Here is a 13,010-nt window from a genome sequence, read left to right as displayed (position 1 = left end):
AATCACTCTAACTTTGGAGATGGTACAATTGTTGAAGACCCCTCCTAATTTTTTGTGAGACTTGCCTTGCTAAGTCTACTTGAACCTTGATTTGACACCCCTTTTCATCATTCAAATATTTGGAAGAAACAACCCTTAAGGTTGCATCTTTATCCCATAGCACAAACAACATAAGGCATTGTTCTTTCCTTTCATCCACCATTGAAAAATATAAAATTCTTTCAAAAAACCATTTCCATTATCTAAGCCCCTTATAGACTAGAACCCTTCTAGCCTAAAATGAGAAATGATAGCTACTAAGTTAACAATGGATAGTTTTCCTAAGTCTGCCGTGGGGTTTCACTACTTGTGATTAGGGGATTTTGTGCCAAGTGAGAACCTAGGAGACAACCAACCCTACTTAAAGTTTATAGAGGAACACTCAATGAAACCATCAAGCACTCAAATATAGAAACAAAAATCCTCTTTATTCAAAAAATTGATGTCATGCTAGCGGAGTGTCTTCCACAATTTGAATTCTTACCAATAATCTACTACCTTCTAGTTATCCTATAAGGCCTTAATCTTAAATATAGAAACAAAAATCCTCTTTATTCAAAAAATTGATGTCATGATAGTGGAGTGTCTTCCACAATTTGAATTCTTACCAATAATCTACTACCTTCTAGTTATCTTATAAGGCCTTAACCTTTGACTGAGAATTAAATAGGTACCAATACTAATACCATCTTCAAACTATATCCTATGAGCTTCTTTGAACTTACTTTATATGTGTTTCCCTAATTCAAAATGGTAATATTTCCCTCATTCAAAATGGTAAAGTTGACCATCCTATGTACATATAGGTCTCACTACCCACTACTTATGTATTAAGTACATGTCATTGCCTACTTTCAATTTGACCAAAACCTTCATTCAAAGGTCCTCCTTTCAACAACTTATCTAGTGCCCTCAACGAATATATACACTATTCTTCCATACACAAATCCCATAGTTACTTAAGTTAGCCTTCGTCTAGTTTGATAACTTTAATTGATATTACACCTATACTCGATAAAGAGAAAGTATGGTTGATCATACAATGTCTATAATACATCAATCTATTGATATTACACCTATACTCGATAAAGAGAAAGTATGGTTGATCATACAATGTCTATAAAACATCAATCTATATCGTGCTTGAAAATTTGGCATGGACTCCTTAAATCAGTAACTTAATTTATTATGACATCATTTCACCCTTGGAAAGTACAACATGTCTTTAGCTAAAACATATAGGTGTCATCCAAGGAAAGGTAGAGCTACCATGACTTACAAACAATAATTCTTAACATTAACACTGGAGATTGTGATAAGATTATAAATGAGAATAACTATTCATTTGGTAGAAGATAATAAAATGGAAAAGGAAGTGTATGTTAGGATGGTTGATTATTACTTGGATTGTAAAACCTCTTTGGCCACAAAATACACAATTCAATATCTTATATTCCCTAATTAGCATTTTAGTACAAGTTGAATAATTTACATAATTTCCACATCTCAATCATATTAGCTTTCCTTTAGTGCCTTTAGCTTCCCTCTAGTCCCTTTTGAGTACTCTTATAATTGACTACTTATTTTTACCAAATATATAATCTTCATTTCTTTAATTATACTACCCACTCCTTTTGTCTTAAGGTCATTTGACATCTAACTATATATGTGACAATGATGAAAACAATTCATTAGTGAATAGCCTACTTGTTTTCTAGTAACAAAATTATTTTGTTCCCAAATTTAAGAAGACCTGGAATGACTTAGTTAAGAGGGCCAAGAATGACTTAATTTTGTGATAACAAATAAATTTAAGAAGACCAAGAATGACTTAGTTTTGTGCTATCTACCATTTTGTTCTCTTATTTATTTTATATGAAATTTACTTCTACACCTATATTGGTGTATATTTGGTTTTGGTTAAGGTTTATGTTTTATAATTAACTCTTATTTTCAGGATTATCTTTTTACAGTTTTATACTTTAATTTTCATTAAAATAATTAGAATATATTTTTTAATAAAATTAAAATAAATTTTCATTAAAATAATTAGAATATATTTTTTAATAAAATTAGAATATATTTTTTAATTTTTATTAAACTAAATAGATTAGGGATTTTTTTGGGATTGACTCATTGAACTTCCCATGAAGTATATAATTTAATTTTTTATTAAAAACTCTTTTTATATACATTAGTCAAGTTATAAATATGATATAAAAAGTATCAGTGTATCCCATGAAGTATATAATTTAATTTTTTATTAAAAACTCTTTTTATATACATTAGTCAAGTTATAAATATGATATAAAAAGTATCAGTGTATCTTACTGCTTTTTATACATCCTTGATCGCACCCATTTTATGGAATGCATAAAGCCTGCCATAATGTCAAGAGCTCAATTTATCACCTTTTAATTCAATCGATTATGTTTCCCACTTGTTGGGTTTGATCAAAGTTTTAGTTATAATGTGTAACTGTTAAAAAATCAGAATAAATCATTGGGTTATAGATATAGTAGGTAGGCCATAATGTCAAGAGCTCAATTTATCACCTTTTAATTCATTCGATTATGTTTCCCACTTGTTGGGTTTGAACAAAGTTTTAGTTATAATGTGTAACTGTTAAAAAATCAGAATAAACCATTGGTTTACAGACATAGTAGGTAGGAATACGATAAGTCTATAGAGATAACATGAATAAGAAACTAAAATAAGGTCAAACAACAACTTATCCTTGCATGTGCTCTGATCTTGGTCTCTTATTTCTCTTATTCCAGAAAATTATTGCCAGATTTTTCACAATCTTTTGACTATTAGAATAAGGGACATTATGCAAAAAAAGACATTACGAATGCCAAAAATTAAGATAACTTCAGACCATGTGCAAACCTTTGAAGGGAGAAGGATTTCACTCAAGTGAGGAATTTTCATAATCATTTGACTTTAGCACAGAGGATACTATAAGTACATTACGAATGCAAAACTGTAAAAAAAATATTCAGACCACGTACAGGATTTCACTCTTTTCCTCGCACATTGGACTGTTGGCATAGTTACAAATACCATAATAACGAAGAGCAGTTAAAACCCAATAATGACTATTAGAATAAGGGACATTATGCAAAAGGACATTACGAATGCAAAAAATGTAAGAAATCTTCAGACCATGTGCAAACCTTTGAAGTGCGAGGATTTCACTCAAGTGAGGAATTTTCATAATCATTTGACTTCAGCACAGAGGATAGTATAAGTACATTAAGAATGCAAAACTGTAAAAAAAAATATTCAGACCATGTGATTTTACACTCTTTTCCTCGCACATTGGACTGTTGGCATAGTCACAAATACCATAATAACGAAGAACAGTTAAAACCCAATAATGGTTCTACTTCATAATAGTGCCTGCTTCCACTATTCGGGTTTCACCAATTTTATTTTTATGCGGCAAAGTTACTGCCACTCTTTGAGACGAAACTCAGTCAAAAAATGGCTAATTGAGATATATGTATTTACAAACCATTTCAGTGAAGCCCACACCATGACTTACAGAGTCATAGGACTGGAAGGAAGATACACAATAGGAGCCTTTGACATTGAAATGTTACCTGCTAGGGATCCCATTGCGTATGTCTCGACGGGTTTAACTGTCTCAATCTGCTGTAGATTCAAAGGTAACAATTTGTCTCCCTCAAGCTTTGCTATCATCTCAAACTGCAACCTTTCAAAAGAGGGCTTTGTCCTCCACTCAGGCCATGTATCTGAATTGAACATGTCACTGCCCAGTTTCCTCTCTAATTCAAATTGGACCTTGACAAAAGTTGCAGCTGCAGCTCGTGCCTTTATCAATTTGAAAGATTCTTCCTTCTGTGCAACAGAACGCAATATTTCCCTCAAAAGCTCATTAAAACCCTTTACTTTAGGATGGGAACTATTCAGTGAGGGAAGAGGCCACATCCACTGATCATTAGGTCCTAGTGAATCGATGGAGGACTCAAATGACACAGGGGATGTTTCCTGCTGTTGGCGAGTAATCAACTCAACTGATCCTGGAGATAGCCTCTTCACTTTCAACCTGTTTGATGCTGAATCCGGCTCGCTGATGGATGAAGCAACAAGTGAACTCGGACCTACAATTCTCAGAGACAAGGGTTTTCCATCATTGGCAGAGGCATGCCTCAACTTGGAAGCCAGTGCAAACAGGCTAGAAGCCAGGTTGCTATCCTCTGTGCTACTACCTAGGGGTAGAGGTATCTGGAGCGGCTGCCTTAGATGGAGCTCCCTTGCACCTTTAACAGTCACAACGGCTCCATCTGCTAGCATTACCTTCTTCAATATTCCAGCTTCAACATCATGCTGGAGAAAAGGAAACCATTGTCATCATAAACATTGAATTCTAAACTTTCATTAATATCAGAAACCCTAAATTTAGAAATTGTTGCATTACAAACGGTGTCAGACTAAATTTCAAAATCAGGGCGTCAGTTGATGCAAAGTTCATGTGGCCGCAGCCAGATTTGAGAACGATAGTGACTGTAATGTTACTTAAGAGGGATTAAAAGGAACATTGGCATCTTCATGACTTGGAAAGCATTAAACGATTTTCTTCCAGTGCAGTGTCTGTAAGCTGTAATAATCAGAATCTTAAGCTTTGATATTTTAACAGTTTCTGCATAGGTCTGATTCTTTGTTGTTGGGATGTAATTTTGCTCTACAAAATATTATTTGACTTATGTAAAGTATGAATGAGAGCCGCGTTGTATGCTAGAGAGCAATTTCATATGACATAAGACCGATTTATATCGCAAAAAGATTATGTTATAATACCATTCAATAGGGCATTCAATAACCTGTTAGAGAGAATTGATTTCAGTCACATTCTGATCAATTTTCAACGATGGTCTTTGCACAGAACTTAAAGGTGGACCAAGTAATAGAACAAAAAAGTATAAGAGAAACATAATTTTAATATATGGAATATAGAAACTATATTTTGATTTTGGCTTTTGTAAAGGGCTCTATAATCTTCCACTGTAAAGATCATATTTAGAGATTGTACTGATCATGTTGTCTATATTTTACTTTCGTTGCACAGAGAAAAGAGAAGTTGGAGAAGATCTATTAGATAAATGTACAAACTCGTTTTAATGCGGCTGTGGTAAGCGCCTTGAGGTTGCCAAGCCTGAGGATGCATATCTTGAATACAACGTAAGGGCCTAAAGACGGACCACGTGATAGAAACAAAATGGAATAAACGAAACCCTATTTCCATTTTTTAGAACAAAACTGTATAAAAGAAACTCTGTTTCAAATTTTGGGAATGGAAAACATGGATGCCTTATAGACTGAGTAGTAGAAAAGGATAAGAGAACCTGTGGATGTAGAGGATTCTGTCCATTGTAAAAAGGATATTTAAGGTCCATATTGATCAGTATTTCAAAGATAGGCTAAGCGTTGGAAACAAAAAATCATGAGGAAAACTCAGTTTCAATTTCTGGGAATATAGGACTCTAACAAATTATAAAGATCATATTTAAGGGCCACTTTGCACATGGGGAAAAGTTGATGGAGGAGATCCATCGATGTAGACTGAGAAAGAACACTAGCAAAAGCCCATTTCAATCCGATTCCGAAAACGCACATTGATGTTGCTTAACTCGAGAAGGCATTTCTTGAATTCACACTATTTTATAGTGTTGGCTTATGAACCTTTAGGTGCATATCAGACATGGGTTTAAATTGGATCTATGTCACGTTAGGCTATGACTTTTGGCATCCAAAAAGCCCAAGTACGATCAGAAAGGATTAAGAGAAAATGCCCGTAAAAACTGAAAATTGCACAAATTGGGGATCTGAACCTAAAACAGGGTTATTAAAATTGTAAACTAATCATTACATAATACTTACCGGCACAGAAAGGCGCATGTGATCTGCATCCTGTATCCACAACTCTAAAGGGCCTGCCAGCTGAAAGGGAGCTAAAACCGGTGTAATTTGCGGACGACGTTCAGCAACAGTGATCTCAGACCCCTCCGTTTCTTGTTGATCCTCATTTACAGAAATATCTTCCATAAACTGCCAAGAAGCCACGTCCTCAGAGAGTCTGAGAGGAAGAATGGCATTACCAATTTGAAGATCGAATTCGTAAAGTGTCGCGTGGCCAACCATGGGGTCAATCGAATTAATATTCGAAATCTTGACTTCCTCAGGTTTCCATCCCATCTTTTGCACAATGGAGTCTTTCAAATCCTGAAGAAAAGAAACAATTAATCTTCCATTACAAACCCTAATACAGAGACAGCTGAAGACATATCCGTCCAAACAGAAAAACAAGACTTACAGAGATAACTTTGATGGTGGCAGGTTCCGCTGAAGCACCTGATCCACCGATAACCACGAAAAGAAACACCATGAATCGAAACAGCCAGAACCTCGAGAGGCGTGGCGACGCCATAGATCCGTTGAACACGAACCTTAAAAAAAAATTCTACCAAATCGAACCGATATCGAACCGATAAATTAAAAACAATTGAAAATCTGTGACAAGATTCGATCCGGCTGTGGCACGAGCAACTGAGCGAAAAACAAAACAAAACCCTCACGAGGAAGGATCGATGGGATCAAATCCGTCAAACTTGATCAATGCAAGTGACAGACACGGTGTGAGGATAAATGATGGAGGAAGTGCTTCCAGATATATCTAATTTGGACGGCCGTGACGTGGCAAAACTAACGAACCCAATCAAGAAAAACACGGAACCCTCACATCCTATTGGCTGGCGCTTCGTGGAGGGGAGATATGCAATTTAATTTGCCAGGTGTCATCTGAACGTCCACTCCACGGCAACCTGGCAACGATCCATATCCAATAAACGCTTAACACATGAATATAACCTTTAGTAATGGGGAATGTTTAGTTTATAAATAATAAAACGATTAAAAGGTCAAAGGGCTTTATAGTAATGAGATTTGAATATTGGTGGTTTGTAAAGCGTCCCATGACCATCCTATACATTCGAGGATGTTTCTAAAGTTTTGTTTTTCTAATTTTTTTTTGGGAAATGCAGTTAAAAAATTGTTGAAATTGTAAATTATAAACTTCTAAATTTATTCATACGTTTTAGGTAATAAAAAAGAATAATCTTATTAAAATATAATTTTGAAAAAAATAAAAATACAATATAATTAAATTTTATTACTTAAAATTATTAATAATTTATTAAATTAAATTAAATATTATATCAATAATATATTTTAAATAATATTATTATTAAATAAATAATAATATTTTAAATATTATATTACATACCAGCTTTAAAAGCTTCTCACTTTTGTATAGAGATTGAGCTTGAGGTTGAGATGATGAAATAAACTAGGTTACACTTTTTTTGGGAAGTATATTTTTAAGGCATGTTATATACATTTATTTGACTGTAGATAAAGAAGTGGTTGTTTCGGATGGGTGGTGGAAATGTTGTGGAACTCTCTTGTTGTAGATAAGGAAGTGGATGGTCTGCATTGGTGGTGGGAATGTTGTGGAAACTCTCTTGTCATACAAAAGCTTGACTATATATGGTGCTTTATTTGGAGAACAAAATCTCCAGGTGGGACAATTTAGTTGGAGAACAAAATCCCCACGTGGGACAATTTTCAAAAAAGAAAAAATAAGGATCAAATTGGTGTATACTCTGCAAGAATGATGAGGAATCAAGTGCACACTTGTTCCTAAAGTTTTTCTTTGCTAGGCATATGGGATTGTGTAAAACAGTCTTTGAAACATAATTTAATTTGGAGAGGTGACTCTTTAAAGGAAGCCTAGAAGCTATGGTGGGATTCCACTACGGAGGAAGCTTATCGGTGTATCCCCCCTTGATTTTTTGGGGCATTTGGTTGTCAAAGGAATAGGGCAACCTTCAAAGACTCTTCTTTTGTCCCTAAGCTAGTAGAGACACAAGTATGTATTATTGGGATGCATATGCCACATTCTGAGCCCTCTCAATTTGTCAAGTTGGTCAGGGAAGAAGAAAACAACCAAGAGATACCTTGGGCTTATTCCGATGGTGCTTCTTTTACTAATGACACTTGTGGAGGGGGCATAGTTCTTCATATAAATAATTAACGCTCCTTCCATTCTCATATTAGTCTTCGCAGAGGCATTAACAATTATGTTGAACTTCTCTCCCTTAAACTGCTATTGTGTTTAGCTATGGAAAAGGAATGTTGTTCTATTCATATTTTTGGGGATTCGATGAATGTAATCAATTGGTTCAATTCTACTCAGAGATGCCACAATCACACATTGATCACTATTCTTGAGGAGATTCTACAATTAAAGCACTCTTTTGACTTCATTACTTGTAGCCACATCTACAGGGAACAAAACATGGTGGCAAACTCTCTTTTAAAGGCTGGGGCACTATAGGTTATAGGCTTTTGGAGGATCATTAAACGTGTAGGTGATCTGGTTCGAGAGTCTGTTCAACCATCCTTCACAGTTGGATAGCTCCTCTACACTTGATGGGTGGTTATATCTACTTTGTCTCTTTCCTTTTAACGAGATATTGAAGACTGACTCTTTTTGATAGATAAAGTTTTTGGTCATGTTTTCCTAGATGTCTCCTTATGTATTTTGATAACAATTTATATTTGTATATGTTTCATTGACTATAATAGACTAAGATGAGGGTTTGCTCTCTTTTTTGAGTTCAGTTTAAAATTGGACATTAGTATGTGGGGCTTATTTTTATATTATCTATGTCTTTTTATGTGGGGCTTATTTTTATGTTAGCTATGTCTTTTTGAATGCACTATGTGCATTTGTGACATGTAATGAGCTTTGTTTATCTGATGGAAGTTATTTTTATATTGATATGTGTGTTTATTTTTTAATAGAAATTTTTAACAATTTTAATTTAATTATTAATAATTATTAGGTGGATGGTGGGATTTAACTTCCACGTGATATTTTATAATATTCTTAATAATATTCACACATTAAAATTTAAGTAGTTATGTCTTTTTTGCCCATTTAATTTAATTAATTAATTTTAAAAAATGTCATATGAATATGAGGTATAGTTTGTTGGGTGTGATATTTTATAATATTCTTAATAATAGTCACACATTAAAAGTTAAGTAGTTATGTCTTTTTTGCCCATTTAATTAAATCAATTAACTTTAAAAAATGTCATATGAATATGAGGTATAGTTTGTTGGGTATGTAGTATTGATAACCCATAATATTGTAATAAAGTCTACTTACAAGGTACAATCTGCATGGTAAAGGTGGGTTGAATCTTCATGGTTTGTTACATGTATTTTTAGGGAGATACGTGTCTATTTTGGAATAGGGCTTCCAAAATTTTAATTTTAATATCAAAAATTATTGTTAGTGGTAGTCTAGACATGGTTTTGCCCATAAAACAAAAGAAAGTATGGCAGGGTTTTGATAAAACCTTGAGGAATTTTTTGGAAATTCAAGTTACAGAGGTCAATCTTCAAGATTTTGGGTGCCCTAAGGGTTTTTGATCGTGCCGAATCCATTTCCACCATAAAAAACATGATTTAAGCACTACTACTATGAGATCATCTGGGCAAAATTGACACTTAGATAGACAACACCACAACACCATAACCTGGTATCGTAGAGATGTTGTAATGTAATGTGAACATTTTAACTCAGTCAAAATAAAATAAAAATAAAAATAATAACAACAACAACAACAATAATAATAATAAATTAAAAGAAAAATAAAAAATAACCTTATAAAAACAAAATAAAAATGACCCAAGGTATTGAGAACCCATGGTATTGACACATGGTATTCATGTGGAATATAACATATTTAAAGGGGGGAATTAAATTAGTCTAGATCCACTCTAGATCTACCAAGCACCGAGAGAGATCATATCTCTTGAGATGCTAGGCTAGTTTTACACTTAATACTCTCTTCATATTGTTTTACACTCAATAATTATTGTTAGGTAGATGGTAGGGATTTAACCTCCTTAGAATATTCTAGAATATTCTTAATAGTAGTTATAGATTAAAAGTTGAGTATAATGTCCAAAATAGTTATGCCATTTCTTCCTATAAATTGATTGATTAAATAAAAGGTCACATGAACATGAAATATGGTTTTTTGGGCATGTGGTATTGGTAAGCCATGATATTGACCCATAATATTGTAATACAAATTAAAAATCTTCATGGTAAAGTGGGGGTGAAACTCCATGGTTAAGAATCTTGTCACGTGTATTTTTAAATGCATATGTGTTTACTTCTTATACTACTTCAGTCATATAAATTAAATAGATGATAAATGCTCATAGACACCCATTCATAATCTAGTAGTCTTTAAGTGCGACTTTTTGAAGAAAAAAAATCCAGTGTATTTTCCGAGTAGAAATCCCTCAGAAACTTTGAAAAAGTCGCACTAAAAGACTAGTCCATTCATAATAAGCATCAAAGCCTTACTACATGATACATCTAAGTTACCAATATTAAAAAAAAAACATAAAAACTAACTAAATTATGCCTTTATTTTAAATTATTATTGTTAATAAATAATAAAAAGAATTAATATATAAGTTAAACATATATATTTAAAAAAACATGGAACAAGATTCATAACCATGGAGATATATCTCACTTTACTTTACTATGGAGATTCTTAATATGTAAATAGGCTTTGTTAGAATACAATGGGCCAATACCATGGTTTATCAATATTCTACAATACTCTGTGGAGGTTAAATCTTTACCATTCACTTAATGATTAGAGATAGTTAAAGTAATATTCTAGAAGACCTATTCCAAAATAAACATATTTAATAATTCTTTTTATAATAATAAAATAATAGTTTAGCTAATTTTTATGATTTTTTAAACATATTTAATAATTCCTTTTATAATAATAAAATAATATTTTAGCTAATTTTTATGATTTTTTAAATTTTAATAAAGTAATATGTTTCATGAGGTAAGGTTTAATTATTTCTTTTATTATCATAATAATAATATAGTTAATTTTTATTATTTTTTTATTTTAGTAATGTAAGATTTTTACTAGATAAGTGTTTTGATGTTTATTAATATTTACCAATTATTTAATTTATATAGTTAATATATTTTTTAATAAATATAAATAGTTTTAGATCTTAGGTTTTTGTGATCCATAATGTAGTAAGCATATCTTTCGGATTAATCACATCACTATTATTTGGTCAACGTTTCACTATTATTTGGTCAACGTTTAGAACCAGCGAATGTAGTTCATCCTCATGACAAAGGTTACATTAGCTAGTTCAAACTTCAACCAAATAATATTAATATAATTAATCCCAAAATACATGCTTACTAAAATATAAATAGTTTCAATACCAATTAATAATATAATTATTAAATACCTAAATAATAAAAAACGCTTCTCATTAATTTTAGTTGGTTGTAAAATAAAAATTAAGATGATTTAAACGGGTAATTAATTTGATTAATAACTTACGATAATTGGTTAAAGAAAACGGTTTGAAATTTGTATTTAGAAAATTCAGTTGAATCAAACTTTTAGGAGTAATTTTATTATCAAATGGATTGTAATTTGTGAAATTTATGTTTCGAGAAATTTATGTTTTGAGATCATTTTCAGGAATTATTAATTAAAAGGTTTTCCATGTGAATTACTAAAGTCCAAATAAATCACTTTGATGGGGTGTTGTTTTGGCTATGGGGGAGTTTTTAGATGGTATGTCATTTTTCAAGTGTTATGTCTTTTTAATGGAGTGTCATTGAGAGGTGTGAGAGAAGGTTAGTATTCAGGTCTAAAGCTTTAAATTGATAGTTATGAAGAGAGTATGCCAGAGATACGAGGTATGTGTGAAAGGAGGTGAGATCTGCTCCTTGTCCTCCCTTTTGTGTTTCAAGTTGGTGAATTTTTTGTTTAGCCTCTATTTTCAGGAGTGGCACAGTAAATTTCTTAGGCAACTGGTGTGTATTAGGTTGTGAAACATTGTTCAGGTGATATTGTTGCAATTTGTCAAGTTCGTCACTTCTCCTATGCTTGATTGGTGTTATGGTTTAGGCAAGTTTGTCTTTTATTCTCCTTGTTTGGTTTATTGAAGGTTGATTTTCCATTTTTGTGGTCTTTAAAGGCAATTGTTGGTTGGTGGGTAATTTGTAATTGTACGCATGGTGTTATCTCACTAGAGGTTTTAGTGTTTGGGTCTTATGTGTTGGGGTCCTACTTAATTTTTCTATTTCATTTTGGTCAATTTGTTCACAGTATGGTATCAATTTATATAGTTAAGGGTTTTGGGTATTTTCATAGTCTCTTTGAATTCATACTATTGTTCAAAGAATTCCATTGTTGGTTGTGGGGTTATGTCATATTTCTGAGTTGTAGGGTGATTGAAAATTTGCTTGAATTTTCTCCTGTTGTATGGCATTTGGGGGATGCTTTTGGTAGTTCTCAGGTCGGGGGTTCAAGGTGTTGTATATCTTATTTTGATGGCAGAGGTTCTTTACATTCTTGTTCTTAGTGTTCTTTGGTTATTGCACTCATGCCTCCTAGGTAGAGGATGTGTAGTAGGAGAGGTGGAGGAGGCAATGTTAGAACTAAAAGAAGTCGACCTTTTGCCTTTGACTCTATCTCCACCTTATTTGATGATGTTCCTTTGGAAGTTAGGAAGGAGATTTTACTATTGGAAAGTAAAGAGGCTGGGGACTGCCTTATCATTTAGATTCTGAGGTGATAGGGGAGGATATGAAATGGGCACTAGACCCTGGCAAATTTAGGAAAAAAATGCTTCATTTTATGAATTCGTTGGCCTTACACTAGTAAATGGTCCCTCTGCTACGCTTGATATTCAAGGACAAACAAGTGGAGACCTATAATATATTTTATTCACTAGAGGATGTCAAATGATTGATTTGTAATCTCGGGTGTTGTTTGGATAGAGTGGATTCTCAATTA

At 32.8% G+C, this 13,010-nt stretch overlaps 1 protein-coding gene across 1 annotated transcript; it reads right to left on the bottom strand.

Annotated features, from left to right (window-relative positions):
• Positions 1-3,226: 3,226 nt before the first annotated feature.
• LOC149259209 (protein TUNICAMYCIN INDUCED 1-like) lies at positions 3,227-6,697 on the bottom strand. Its single transcript, XM_089417726.1, has 3 exons — positions 6,380-6,697; positions 5,947-6,288; positions 3,227-4,395 (listed from the first exon to the last, which is right to left on the bottom strand). Exons 1-3 carry the CDS (start codon positions 6,491-6,493, stop codon positions 3,586-3,588), a joined length of 1,266 nt encoding a protein of 421 aa, XP_089273852.1. The 5' UTR covers positions 6,494-6,697; the 3' UTR covers positions 3,227-3,585.
• Positions 6,698-13,010: the final 6,313 nt, after the last annotated feature.

The sequence above is a fragment of the Pinus tabuliformis genome, chromosome 6, assembly GCF_031772625.1.
Source record: "Pinus tabuliformis cultivar Carrire ecotype Pingquan chromosome 6, CPIR1, whole genome shotgun sequence".
NCBI classification, from domain to species: domain Eukaryota; kingdom Viridiplantae; phylum Streptophyta; class Pinopsida; order Pinales; family Pinaceae; genus Pinus; species Pinus tabuliformis.
This window is presented reverse-complemented; position numbering and strand designations above follow the sequence as displayed.